At 40.0% G+C, this 15,183-nt stretch overlaps 1 protein-coding gene across 1 annotated transcript in view; it reads left to right on the plus strand.

Moving 5' to 3' along the window:
- APAF1 (apoptotic peptidase activating factor 1) overlaps window positions 1-15,183 on the plus strand; it is a 78,101-nt gene that overhangs the window by 33,011 nt on the left and 29,907 nt on the right. Inside the window, 4 exon segments of the mRNA XM_032788561.2 lie at window positions 734-859; window positions 1,807-1,938; window positions 3,995-4,120; window positions 9,168-9,329. Coding sequence (XP_032644452.1) covers window positions 734-859; window positions 1,807-1,938; window positions 3,995-4,120; window positions 9,168-9,329 — 546 coding nt within the window.

The raw sequence follows: 15,183 nt of genomic DNA on the forward strand, positions 1-15,183 counted from the left end.
TTGTAGAGTCTTCCTCAATAAGACTTTGAAGTGTCTTCCTTTCTTCCTCAAAATCATTAATATACCAAGTAATCTGATTCTTCTGATCTGTCGTCGTAGAATTCCTCATTTTAATGTAGACTCCAGGAAACAGTTATCTACATGGAGGATGAAAGGAAAAATATTAATATATAAAATATTTTTTCTTTGGGATTTAAAATATGAGTACTACTACTTAACAGCCAAGTGGTTGTCCTTTATACATTCAAAATTTTATACACTAAATAGTGAAGAACCTGAATAGAAACGCAATTGTACCCAAAGACAAATTTATGTTCCTATTTTTCTAATTTGTCCATCATCACACACACAATCTTCCCATCACTGTTTTGTTTTTCATCTCAAGCGTAAATTGTAACCTTTGACAATATATTTAAGAATAATTATCACCCTCCCCGAGATTTCACTTTCAGCCATTTAGGGACATTCTTGTGATCTCTGATCTGAGCTCCAACTTTGTAAAGAATGGATATTTAAAATTCTGGGCACACATTCTATGAGATTATAAACATTTTCAAGGTAAAAAAAATTTAACATGAACTGTTTGGCAATTTTCCATTTAATATTATAAGGAACTCTTGAAATAAGAAAATTGAGAACATATACTGCATGAGGCATAAAATTGGTATTTTGAACTTAGCTCAGAGTACATTAGACATAAGATTTCAGTGTTTGTTATACTCTGCTTATGTAGGTGTTCAAAGCGAAAAGTGGAGAGAAGCTTTTGGAAATAAAGGCTCATGATGATGAAGTACTTTGTTGCGCTTTCTCTGCAGATGACAGATTTGTAGCAACTTGTTCAGTGGATAAAAAAGTTAAGGTAAGGCAATGGTGGTGAGCATTTTCCTCTGAGTAGAAAAGTAGTTCTGTTTCTAAACTTGAACCAATTTAAACTGAGCCAATTTCAAGATCTTCTGTTTATGTATACCTTATGCGGAGAACAAGTATTATAGGTACTGTTTTTCAACTTGAAAATATTTTAGAAGACATGCCTTTATTTTAGATGCGCATAATGTAAAGCATAGTTTTGTATAAAGCATAATTTACTATCATATTCTCTTATGAGATGATTCTTCAGTCTGGCTGGAGCATAATATCTGAGTGTGTGAACAGAATCATTACAACATGAGTGACAACAGTATCATAATAGCTTCCTTCATGCTTCTTGCCAGTGTTGTTTCACTTGCTTCTGTTTGTCTTGTTTGTTTTTTTAGGCTGCTTCTGTATATTTCTTTAGTATTGTAATGGGTTCATATATGAATCTCAAATCTTTTACTCAAGAATTTTTTTCTAATATCACCTCAGTTTTTCAAATGTTTCAACAAAGTGCAGGCCTGTCCATTTTAGTAATACCCAAAGACACTATTTTGGCAAGCGCGAATTGATGTGAAACGATACTTCCAAGCATCTTATTGTGATCACATTTTTAGTAAAAACTTGTCTGACCACTGTTGTTTTTAAAAGCATCCTCTATTTTCCACTTTTAACCACAAATTGTTATAACTTGGCCATAACAATATTTTTCTTTTTTCATTTTAATTTCACATTTTCCCCCTCTTCTTTCAAATATTACTGGGAGAAATACTGTTAAATAGTTACAAACTTATGAGAAAAGTGCATTTAATTTATATTAAATGTTCCAGCGTAGTGGTGTAAAAAAAAAAACAAACAAAAACAAAAAACACACATCCTGTTGTTTTTTAATAACTGTATAGAATATATTTCAAACAGGTTTTTTTGTTGTTTGTTTAAATCAATTCTGTTTAGATCTGGAACTCAAGAACAGGTCAGCTTGTACAGGTATAAGAAGAACATGGAGAACAGGTCAACTGCTGCCAGTTTAATAACACAAATGATCAACTTCTCTTAGCCACCTGCTCAAATGATACTTACATCAAAGTAAGTGGGAAATGCTGAGATTATTTTATGTTGCTTACTATTAAAAATGAAGTGTACATACACTTTATAAATACCATAAAACAAGTTCCTTGACTCAAAAAGCTGACTATGTAAGTTATTAGATAAGACAAACATATGACACAACACATGACAACAACGCAGGTAAGGAAGAATATAGTGATAATTCATCAGAAGGTAGGTAGAATTTTTAGACATGGGTTTTTACAGGGGCTTACAAGGAGGTGGAGTGGCACTTAGCTGAAGAGATCAAGGATGCTGCCCCAGCAGTAGGGGACAGTATGCTAAAAGGTATGAAGATGAGAGTTTGAGAAAAGGCTAATGGAAAAGATTGGTGATGGACTAATGATAAGAGCAGAAAGTTTGGAGAAGGAAAGATTATGTATGATCTTCAAAATCCTGATCCTTACCTAGATGTCAGAGGGTACAAAAAGCTATTGAAAGACTCAAGGGGGAAGAGGGTTATGCTGAAGTAGCAAGAGAAATGGATGTTTTTAGCAACTGCATTTTGGAATGATTGGGAGCAGTGGGTGGAAGAAGTGAATAGGAAAAAATCAGAAAGGAAAACTTTAGTAATTAAGGCAAAAATGACCAATGCGTGGAAGATTTTAGCAATTGGGCTGGATTATAACTATAATAAAAAGAGGAACGAAATGACGTAAGAAACTGGAAATGAGAAGAAGATGGATGAATCAAATGGCACCTGGATTGCAGAAAATAAGAATTGATAGTAAATTGTAGTTGTTGATAGAGATGAGAGGCAGATGACAAAGATTAGAAGAGATTCCATTTTGGGGAGACTACACTTGGACATCCTAGAGGATATATCTGAGAGGACTATTGAGAGTTGGGACAGGCTGCAGTGACAGATTTAGCTGTTTCCTCTATAAAAGAAGTAAAAACCATGGGAATATATGAGGTTTTAGGATAGCGGACAAGATTTTCATGTGATCAGTGACTTTGTATGCCTCAATTTTTGAGACACCTTAAAGGGACCTGATTTTTCAAAAAGTGCTCAGCACATACTCACACATTAAAAATTCAGTCCCCTTTAAGGTATCTCAAGTTGGGCACCCAAAATCACCAAGTCACTCTTAAGAAGAGCCACTAAAGCAGGGGTTCTCAAACTGGAGGTCGGGACCCCACAGGGGGTCTCGAGATTATTACATGAAGGGTCACGAGCTGTCAGCCTCCACCCCAAACCCTACTTTGCCTTCAGCATTTATAAGAGTGTTAAATATATTCAAAAAGTGTTTTTAATTAGGGGTCGCACTCAGAGGCTTGCTATGTGAAAGGGGTCACCAGTACAAAAGTTTGAGAATAACTGCGCTAAAGGTAAAGCTGAAAGGCCATTTAGGATGAGAATCGAGAGAGATCATAGATTCAGAGAAATGAGGAGAGTGTGATCAAAAAGTTCAGAAGTCAGCAGACAAAGAAAAATTATAGTGTCCTTTTGATTTAGTTAGCAGGTCATTAGTGACCTTGGAGTAAGGATGGATTCAATGGAGTACATTAGTAGGATGAATGACTATTTGAGGGGATCAGAGAGAGTTTAGGAATTGTTAATAAACTTCTCCTGAACTTGGAAGACAAGAGGAAGATAAGATAAAAGGGAAGTAGTTTGAGAAGCATTGAGATCAAGGCAAACTTTCCATACCCTTCTCCCTCCCACTCTCCCTCAAGGGCTTTGTCTTCATTAGGGGAAAAAAAGGCGTGTTCTTAGTTTGTTAGTTAATTCAAGTGAATTAAAAACTTGAGGTAAATCCTAGTGAAGACGAGCAATTTTTAGTTTTCACATGAGTTAGTAGTTCAAGGTAAGATTTGAAAATCTCAGTCTAAAAATTTAGCTAACTTAATAAATGAGTGTTGCCACTGGCTTCCCTGTGTTGCTGTGAATATGAAGAAAAATCTGAATTAAAGCTTTTCTTCTGTTTTTGAATGTGGATTCCTGGTTTTGGTAGGAAAGTTTTTGATATTCTTAGCTTTAGATATTTTTTTGGTTAAACAGCAGTTGTGTTGTGTTTTACGTTTTATGCAGCTCTGGGATTTGAACAAAAAGTATTGTCGAAATACGATGTTTGGTCACTTAAATTCTGTCAGCCACTGCAGATTTTCACCAGATGACAAATATGTGGCTAGTTGCTCATCAGATGGAACATTAAAGGTATGCTTTGTAAATAACCAGTCTGTTTTTTAAAATGGAAATTTATATTATTGGCTTATATAACATACTTTGCATTTTAATACTACCTTGTATTCAAGAATCTCAAAGCCTTTTACAAACGGTAATGAATTAAGCCTAGTATTTTCACTGTGAGGTAGCTGAGTGGCATTCCTATTTTAAAGATGAGAAACCAAGGCTCAGACGTTAAATGACTCATTAAATGAATAATTCTGTGTCATAGATGGAAATAGAACCCAGGGTCTCATTTTTACTCCTTTATCTTCACCATCCTTCCTGTCATGTAACTTTTCTAATTGAGAGAATGATTTTTGGGATACATTTTTAAATCATATGTGTATAATAGAAGATTTGGATTGATTGGAAAGGAGATCTGGCATATAAAATATATCTTCAATATGATAGTCAGGAATGTCTAACGTATTCTTGAATTTAATGTAATTTTACACAAACGAGCTCAAGCAGAAGTTTGGGAGGGGGGTTGGGGTTGGTTAGGGTAGCTCTTTTCCCCTATACTGTAATGTTTACTTCTTTTAGAAAGGGAGGTATAGTTGCCAATTACAACCTAAAGCTTGTACCATTTTAGAATCACTGTTCAAAGAAGCTTTTATCTTGCTGTAAGAGAAGCTAAATCAGGAATGTTAAAGAGCTGCTAATGCTATTGCAGCTGCTGTTTAAAAAAATGAAAGTTAAAAGTGGTTTAGTTTGAGAGAATGGATCAATGAGATCTGGGGACTGAGCTTGAAAAATTTAGGAGAATCCTTTTTAGATGGTGGGTTTAAATAATGTCTAGAGACTGATTGTCTGTATCCTCCTTAGCTGGGTCCAGGTACAATATCCTGGCAAGAAACCCAGAATTCTCCCTGATTGGAAGCAGTCCCACCATAAAACAGTCCCCATCTTTCATGTCAGCTTTGGCTTGTGGTTACTTGGGGGCGCTCTTCCCAAACCTAGGCAGCTGGGAAGAAGTGAAAGCTTTGCTTGCTTACTTCTTGCCCTTTTCTCCCAGCTGTTAGGGAAAAAATTGTTGCTATTTCTTGTCTGTCTTCCACATCTTTCCCTTTTCTGTTCTACCACTGTGCCAGCTGAGAGGAGATTTAGCTTTTTCTCTTGTCTCCACCCTTTGCTGCTGTGATTGGGACAGGATCCCTTGATGCTTCTGTGCTACTTGTATGCTTCTGTGGGAACAAAGAACAATCACTTTGGATAGCTGCTCAGAGAAAATATACTAAGAAGCCAGCCAGGTGGGCATTGTTAATTCTCTAGCATGCTTCAGGGAAGCTGGACATTTAAAAGCAAAATACTCACAAAGAATGAGTGCCAGCAAACTATTCCAACATCAACTCATTCAGTGCAAGTTTACATACGTAATTCTTTTAGTATCTCATTTCGGTACGCCAGTCCCCCTTGTGCTGAGCTTCTTATACAACATAAATTTAAACTTTCCTGCTGCAGATGGATCTAATTTGAGTTTCATATAGTCTATCTTGAGAGCAGTTTAATCATGGTCACTCTTCAGAATAATAATTTCAGTACAATAAACTACCCTTGAAAAATGTGCCTAGTTTACTTGGACTCCATTTATATCCAGTATGCATTTTTTGATACGGACAAATATTAATTCTAACCATTTTAAGAAATTTCGGTCTTTATTTTTTAATTCTTGCATTTACAATGAAGCACTTGGTATGCTGTGACATGAACTTTAGTTTCAGTATATTATCTTTTAAGACTCCAGTGCTGGAGAACAATTTGTTTACTTTCATCTATCATTCATCTTTCTGTTGAGGGAAGTTCAAATTCTACACCTTAACCTGTGACTATTCAGCCTGTGATTTTCACTTCCTGAGAGCACATAGCAGAAGATGATGTGAAAGCCACATCTTTTACTGCATCAGAAAAATCAGTCTAGCCTTTTTCTTTTAGTTAATACTGTTCAGCATTGTCTGCTATTTGTGCAATTGCATGCTCAGAAGTGGAGGATCCCTTTTTGCTAGTGCTCTACTTCAGTACAGTCAAGGTCAAAGTCACCTATGTGTGTACAGTAACTCCTCACTTAACGTTGTAGTTATGTTCCTGAAAAATGCGACTTTATGTGAAATGATGTTAAGCAAATGCAATTTCCTGATAAGAATTAATGTAAATAAGGGGGTTAGGTTCCAGGGAATTTTTTTTGCCAGACAAAATACATTATATACATATACAGTATACATTTTAAACAGTTTAATATTGTACACAGCGATGAATGATTGTGAAGCTTGATTGAGGTGGTGGAGTAAGAGAGTGTAATATTTCCCAGGGAATACCTTGCTGCTCAATTATGAACTAGCACTTGGCTGAGCCCTCAAGGGTTAATACACTGTTGTTAATGTAGCCTCACACTCTACAAGGCAGCGTGGACTGAGGCAGGACGGAGAAAACACAATAGATGCTGGGCAGTAGCTGCAAACATTTCTCTGCAAAAACTGAACATGATGACGAGCCCATGCTATCCAGATGGAGCGCACCACTCTCCTCCTGACAGCACATACAGGGCTGCACAGGTGCTGACTTTCCAAAGTGCTGGGGAGAGAGAGAGAGTGTTGTGTTGTGCGTTGCCCTTTTAAGTACGGTAACCCTATTTCAAGTATGTTGCCCTTTTAAGCAGATCATCCAGTTCAGACAAGAAGCAACAGCTTCCAGCAAGCTCCCTCCTTTCTGTCCCTGAGCCCTGTTCCCCTCCTCCGCTTTGTGGAGAGGGGGTATATGGGGGGGCAGGAGCAGGGGAACATCCTGATATCAGCAAACCCTCCCCTACCCCCAGCAAGTAGGAAGCTCCCAGGAGCAGCTCCAAGGCAGAGGGCAGGGCAGGAGCAGCACAGCAGTGGGCGGAGGGACACCTGAACTGCTGCTGGGCAGCTGCTGAGCCACATACTTTACAGGGAACTTAGGAGAGCTGCTTGCTCCCAGCCCCCTCTGGTTCTAATCCCCCTGAGGAGGGGCTGCTCTTCCAGAGAATCCTGCAAGCAGTGGACAAAGGAGGCAGCTGTCAAAGGATGTTATAAAGGAGCACTGTGCAACTTTAAAGGAGCTTGTTCCCTAATAGATCAGCAATGTAACAATGAAACAACTTAACCGGGACAATGTTAGGTGAGGAGTTACTGTAACTACTGTAGGGTGGAGGATTATCTGGGTTTATTGTTCTACAGGTAAAGTTAATTTGAGTTTTTGCAAATAAAAATCTCACTTCCCTCACAGGACTTAGGTGACTACTACTGTTATGTTTCAGAATGCTAGCTCTGTTAGTTTGTATCAGCAAGAACTTCAAAAACAAACTCCAAAGAGAAACTGCAGAACTGGAATTAATTTGCAAACTGGACACCATCAAATTAGGCCTGAATAAAGACTGGGAGTGGATGGGTCATTACAAAAACTAATTTCCCCATACTAATTTCCCCCTACTGTTACTCACACTTTGTCAACTGCTTGAAATGGGCCGCCTTCATTACCACTACAAAATGATTTTTCCTCCCTTGCTACTGTTAACTGTCTCATTAGCATTGATCCCCCTCCCCCCCTCAACTTGGTAAGGCAACTCTCATCTTTTCACGTATTGCGTATATATACCTGCTGCTGTATTTTCCACCCCGTGCATCTGATGAAGTCGGTTTTAGCCCACGAAAGCTTATGCCCAAATAAATTTGTTAGTCTCTAAGGTTCCACAAGGACTCTTTGTTATTTTTACTACTGTTATGTTATTACTTAAATTATATCTAGAATTGTGTGTGCTTTATTTCTGTTTTGGGGCTCGTTGTTGATAAATAATCTCATTTAGCCATAAAGGGAAATCTAAAATAACTTTTGTAAAAAAGAAAAAAGTTGATCACAAAGTTTGTCTGTGATGTTTAATAAACTACCATTCACTAATAGTTTCTGCTAGTGAACATCTTGACAAAAGTTGGACAAATGTCAGGTAAAGAAGGGAGTTTGATAGTACAATCTGATTGGTAGAATTTTAGCAAAAAGTAAAGAGGGTTACCATAGGCAATTGTATTTTCTTGGTTTCAAAAAGTCAGTAGTAGCTGGCCTATAATTTTACTATGGCCTCAGTGCTTCCCACTGAAGGGATTGTGTAGATAGTTTTAAAAAATAGATTGATAGGAAAATATATATATAAAATACACATACAGATACAGAAGTGTAATATTTGAATGTGGAAGTTCTGTTGGAAAAATTGCAACTAAGTCCCTGTGGAATGTGTAAAATATGTTTATGTAGACATTCAGTGCAAAGTTTTTCAATTTTCAAACTGGAAATTTCTTCAAAACATTTTAATTTAATACAAAATAGTCTTGTACATAACGGCATATATATTAAACATCATGCTTACAGGAACGTATGTTGTGCTCTTTTTACTTCGTGGTATGCACATGAAAAACTACAATAAACTTAATCCATAAAAGAAAACATTCTTTCTGTTAGGGATTATAAAATAGTCTTGCATTTTAAACCCAGAAAATGTTAGGTTTTTCTCTGAAATATGTTTATAATAACTTTGAGGGGAAACTGCTTCATGCAATTTTAATATTTAATAGATAAACATAACCTATAACTAAATGCATTTCATAAGCAACAAAGATTAAAGTGTATTATGTTATGTTTCCCCATGTCTTTTTTGGGGGGGGAAGGGCAGGTGAAGTAGGGCATATAAGATCTTTTAATCTTTCTTTAAAGGTCAACAATAATTTTGTTGCTCTTTTCTGAACTTCCCCCAATTTTGCAATACCTTTCTGGTAAAGAAATGCCCAGAACTGAGTATGCATTCAAGTGCAATCTCAACACAGCAGTGTAGAGGGGCTATCTTCTTTTCGCTCTGACATATTTGCGTACATGAATGTACAGTAACATTCCAGGATATCTGGAAAATTAAATTTAAAATATTGTATATGCTTTTGAATAACCTAATCAGTACTGCAATCGGTTAATGCTAATTTCTGTCATTTACACTAATTGATTTTTAAGGCTGATTTTAATATATTTGTTCTTGAAGCTTTGGGAAGTGTGTTCAGCAAATGAACTGAAAACTATTGATATAAAAGACTTCTTCAGAAATGCAGATGAATACCAGGATGATGTGGAAGTGTTAGTGAAGTGTTGCTCCTGGTCAGCAAATTGTGCTACAATAATGGTGGCAGCCAAAAATCGGCTTTTAGTAAGTACTTCATAATATTCAAACTCTTATTTCTTCCTGTGATCTGTTTTGTTTTACCTTAGCCAAATTTAAAAAATGCTTTGTTGCCAAAATGTGTGTGGTTTTTTGGTACAAATTGTTAGTGGAGGATAGCAGGAACATTTTATAGTATAAGGGGAAAAAAATGTTTGAATTATGCTTGTTCCTACAGTGCAACTGTCCTGGAGATCAAGATTCACTAGTTTAGATATGTGTGGGGAAGAGAGGTATGAGCAGCTATGACTGGCCTCTTCTTCATATTCTGAGGTAGCACTTAACAAAGCGGGGTGTGAAAAACTAGCTAGGAGCAGACAGTGCAGATGATGTATAAAATAAAATCTGTAGGCCTTATAGTAATATATGAGAAGAGTCCCGGGATTTTCCTGAAGGAGGGGCCAACTTGCAAAGTTTGGGAAATGCTGTTCTAAGGATTGGTGGTAAGAACTACACTAATGGCTGAAAGACTTGGAATGAAATATAGTATACTAAGGAGGGGAAGCAATTCTGACTTTCAAATTTATAAAACAGCTTATTCAGAAATTGTATGGAGCTTTATAAATTAACCTGAAAGTTAAAACTGCTTGGTGAAAATTGTGTTCTTAGTTAGGTCAGTAATCCTCACTAAAGCCATTGGTATTGTTCAGATGTAATCAATGGCAGTGTGTGGCCCACAGTATTCCGCTAATATCAAACAAAAGGGTTTTTTGTTTTCAGAAAAGTGGAATAGTATGTTTAGACTGCAGGTTGCTGTGTTCTTTAAGATTCTGAACTACATTTTCATAACAGGAGCTGCAGGTGCTCAGCACTTAAGGTGTGTGTTCAGCACCTCTAGAAATCACGTTCTGGATCTACAAAGCGTGCAGTATTGCAAACCTCAAAAGTTTAAAAAAAAAAAAAATCAGACCCGACCCAAAATAGTGAATTAAAAAAATTAAACCATATGCTTTTTGTCTGCTTTCTTATTTTTTTGATCTCTTGCCCACCTCCAGTGTGTGTGTGTGGGGGGGGAAAGTATTACAAACTTTAAAAAACTTGTAGTGAGTAAGGCAGTTTTGGCCCCTGCTGCAGGAGTTCTCATGCGAGAACATAACCAAGATCAAGCCCTCATTGTGTCTGTACAATGCATAGCACCTGGTAAGAGAATTCCCTACCATGAAGATCTTAATCTAGTCTCAGAATACAGTGGTGAGTTTGACAGCAGAGCTGAAACTGGGACTTGAAAACTCTTCTGATGTAGGGTCTGCTGAACTTTCATTATATGGGAACAACTTTTAATCCTTGCTGATGTAGGAAGGATTCAGACCAGTAATCTAAAAGTGAAAAGTGCTGTAGCTCATTAGCAGTGCCCTAAGGCCTTTGAGAACAAGACTTGTTTTCTGCAAAGATGAACTTATTAAATCAAATTCTATCCTTTCTGGATTTCACAAATTCAGGGTCTGCCCCTCTCTGAAGACACAGCCAAAATCTCTCACACGTTACACTACATCTCAAACATGCCATCTGCCACATCCTGTTCTTACAAATTCCAAGGCCAAAAGGGACCATTTGATTATCTAGTCTGACCTGAATAACACACGTCATAGAACTTCTCCAAAATATTTCTCAGAACGTATAGTTTAGAAAAACATCCAATCTTGATTTAAAAATGGTCAGTGATATGAATCTACCATGCCCCTTGGTAAATTATTCCAATGGTTATTTACTCTAACTATTTAACATACATGCTTTATTTCTAGTCAAAATTTGTCTAGCTTCAGCTTCCTGCCATTGAATGGTGTGTTATCTTTCCTTGCTAAATTAAAGAGCCCATTATTAAATATTTGTTCCCTATGTAGATACTTATAGACTATAATCACCCTTTAACATTCTCTTTGTTAAGCTCAAAAAATTCAGTCACTGTGAGGCATGTTTTCTAATCCATTAATCGTTCTTATGGCTCTTCTCTGAATCCTCTCCAATTTATCAACATCTGTCTTAGAAGGACCAACACTAAAACTACAGCACTAAGACAACTACTAACACAGAATCCAAATTCCTTTTTAAATATAATATTTTGCAATATAAATTATGCCAACAATTACTGCAGAGACTTTATACTAACTTGCATACTTCCCCCCCACATCTCTCCAAACTGCACATTGATATCAGCAGGGTTTGAACTCCTAATTTTCAGATTTGTTGCAGAGACCTGTTCCACTTTAGCCATTGGAGTAACTGGTGAGAGAGAGAGAGCATGCTGATATGTGGACCAGCCCACAAAGAGGGACGCAACACACTGCCAAATATTTGTGCAACACAGAGCGCTGGGAATCAGAGTTCTTGATTTTTCTTTCTAGTTCTGGAAGCAGATTGTTTTCTAGGGTTACAGACACCATTGCCAACATCCTTGCTTAGGTCTTTTGTAAGGACTGAATCCAGCACTTCTGGATGAGTCTCTTCTGTTTGAGTTCTGGAGACTGTGGAGAGACATCAGCACAGTTTAGAGAGCCCTGGAGGCTTATGTTACAGGAGCATCCCTGGGCATTTGAAAAGCTGCCCCTCCTTTGAGTCTTTTGTGGTAGCTGCAGTGGAGGGGAAGCAAAGCAGCTAATTGGATATAAAACTAGTTTGAAAGTCTTGATGACAACAGCAGGAGAAGGGAAGCCCTAACCCCGCACAAGCTTGCTCCTCCTTCATGGCCCCTTTGAATAATCTGTGGAGGAGCAGCAGCAGGCCAGGTCCTCTTTGTGCACAGAGGGAGTTGCAGATGGATGAAAGTGGCCAGCAGGCTGTAGGTGTGACACCTTGCAACTAATGGGTATAGACACACCTGGATAACATTGTAAATGTGCTCCATGAAGGGAAAGGTATAGCTGTATTTGTGAACTACTAAATTATGGTAGCCTGTTTAAAGACATTTGAGGGAAGCTAGAAATGATGTCAAACCATTGTGGATTGAGTCAGGAGATGTTTCAAAATCTAATTTTGCCATTACGTGATAATTAGTATTATAAAGTATCAGTGGGGTAGACGTGTTAGTCTGGATCTGTAAAAAGTATTACAATCTCAGGTTTTTTCAGGCTTTTACAATTGAGTTATTAAAGTAGCTCAGGATTAAAAATTGGTGTAGTATTAGCCTTCTATTTGTTAGAATTTTGATAAAGCATTCAGCCTTTGAGTTCTGGTATGCAGAAATAAGATACTTTCAAGATTAGTTGTACAACTCAAAAAGGCTTTATTTAATAAATAGTATATAATGGACTACTTACCAGATTTAATTTAATAATAATTGGTGATTTGAAAAAACGAAATGAAATGACTGCTGAGGAAAAGTTAGTTTTACATCATGTTGACTATAGTTGATGGCGCCAGTACTAATGCACAGTTGTTTCCTTTAAGAATTGGCTGCATAATACAAATATTTAAAAGAAAAATTTTCATTTACACAGTGTTCTAAGAGTACCTATAAAGCCAATGTAGCTTGTTTTGAGGTCAAAAATACTGTATATTTTTAATATTCTGGGGGAATTCTGTGCAACTGCACATGTACAGAATTCATGTCCCGTGCAGATTTTTTTTGCTTCCCAGCCACAAGAGCAGTCATGCGCCTGTCCCCAGCAGTGTGGGCAGCCAGTGGAGAGGTAAATCATTTCAGGGGATAGGGATGCCCTGGCTGGTGGCTCCTACCCTGCGCCTGGCTCAGCTGCTAGTCTCTGCTGAGCTGGGGGAGGACAGGAGTTGCTCTTCTCCTGCAAGGAGCAACCCCATCCCCAGAATCCTTACCCGGCTGCACCCCCCACTTCCTGACCCATTGCTCCTCAGTTATGAGGGGAGGGGTCACTGTACAGGGAGTTGTTCCCATGTCCGCCACTTCCTGTTCCGCCCAACTCCCATGTTCTGGATCCCCCCATATCTAGACCCCCCCCCCCGCACCTAAACGGCACTGCTGAGCCTCCCACACCAGAAACCCCACCCCGCCGAGCCTTAGCCCCTGCATCCGCAGCCCCATGCAACCAGATCCCCCTAATCTCATCCTCCTACACCTCCTCATGAGCCCCAAGCTGCACCCAGACCACCCCAATGAGTCCCCCCACACTGAGACCCATTGAAACCCAAACAGCTGCCCCCAGACATCCACCCTACCAAGCTCCAATCTCCCAGCATCCGGGAACCTCCCCCCCCCCCCTCTAAACCATCCCATGCGCTCCCCCCGCCGAGACCCATCTCCCCCTGCTGAGGGTCAACCACCATCAACTGGACCCCCCCCAGAGTCCCATTGATTGCCCCTGCACCAAAAGCCTCCAATGAGCCTGTACATCCAGATTCTCCGTCCCCATCCGCACCTGGAACCCCCCTCACCCCACTGAACTGCCCGCACCTAGACTGCCCTGCGCAGAACCCTCTCACCCCACACCTGGATCCCCTCACGCTAAGCCCTTCCACACTTGGATCCTGCTGGGCTGAGCCTGCGTGCCCACACCTGTTGCGCCTGGTGCAGAGAGGCAGGGCCCTGGGATGTTTCTGGGGCAGGTCCGGCCCTTGTGCTGTGTTAGGTCAGGTGCAGCCTCACCGAGTCTGTGTCCTGGGTGAAGGAGGGGGGCTGCAGGGTGATCTCCCACTCTGTGCAGCCAGTGGCCTGTGCTCTTCACTGCCATGCTGGAGCTGCCACATTTATTTATTGACAAAATTTGCAGAATTTTAAAATATTGTGCACATAATTTTTTTTTTTTTTGGTGCAGAATTTCTTCAGGAATAATTATTTTGTATTAAATTGTGTATTTAAATATGCTTTAAATAAATACTTGGATGATATAAGGCAGGGGTCGGGAACCTTTCAGAAGTGGTGTTCTGAGTCTTCACTTATTCATTATAACTTAAGGTTTCCCATGCCAGTAATACATTTTAACGTTTTTTAGAAGGTTTCTCTCTATAAGCCTATATTATATAACTAAACTATTATTGTATGTAAAGTAAACAAGGTTTTCAAAATTAAATTAAAATGTGATATTACGCCGCCGGCCCACTCAGCCCGCTGCCGGCCTGTGGTTCCATTCACCTAGTATGGCAGCAGGCTAAGCAGGACCTGCGGGACCCCGGGTGATAAGGGGCTAGCAGCCAGGACCTCAGACTGCCAGCGGGCTGAGCGGGGCTGGCGGCTGGGACCCTAGACCAGGGGTGGAGATGCGAATGTGGGGGGTGGGTGCAGGAGCTCCCATTTGGTGCTCAGGGGATGTGGAGAGGGTGCAAGAGTCAAGGCATGGGGTGTGGAGGGCTGAGTATGTGGGGGGGTGCAGGAGTCAGAACGGAGGCTGGAGGTGTGTGACGGTGTGCAGGAGTCATGATGTGGGATGACTGGGTGTGTGTGTGGGGTGCAAGGAGTTTAGGGGTGTGTGTTAGGGGGGTCAGGAGTCAGTGGCAGAGGCTGGGTGTGTGGGGGGGGTGCGGGGGGGTCAGGGCAGAGGCTGGGTGTGTGGGGGAGGTGCGGGGGTCAGGGCAGAGGGCTGGGGTGTCCGGCCATGGGGTGCTCAGCACCCTGCCATGAGCGTCTCACTGCTTGGGGCTGGAGGCGATTATCCCTGATATCCACCCCTTCCCCAAGGGCCCATCTGTCCCCCTCTTCTATGCCTCCTCCATGGAGGAGTGAGCATGCTGTGGTCTCCCTCCCCCTCCCCCTCTGTCATAAGTAGATAGGTAAGGGTTAATTTCCTTACCTGTAAAGGGTGACAAAGGGGGCACCAAACACCTGACGCAGAGGACCAATCAGAGACGTGGATTTTTTTAAGAGTTCTGGGGAGGGAACGGAAACTAAGGCTGTCCTTTTGGTTTTCCTCGCGTGAGTAAAACAAGCTTTTCTTGC

This window comes from Chelonoidis abingdonii, chromosome 1 (assembly GCF_003597395.2).
Source record: "Chelonoidis abingdonii isolate Lonesome George chromosome 1, CheloAbing_2.0, whole genome shotgun sequence".
NCBI classification, from domain to species: domain Eukaryota; kingdom Metazoa; phylum Chordata; order Testudines; family Testudinidae; genus Chelonoidis; species Chelonoidis abingdonii.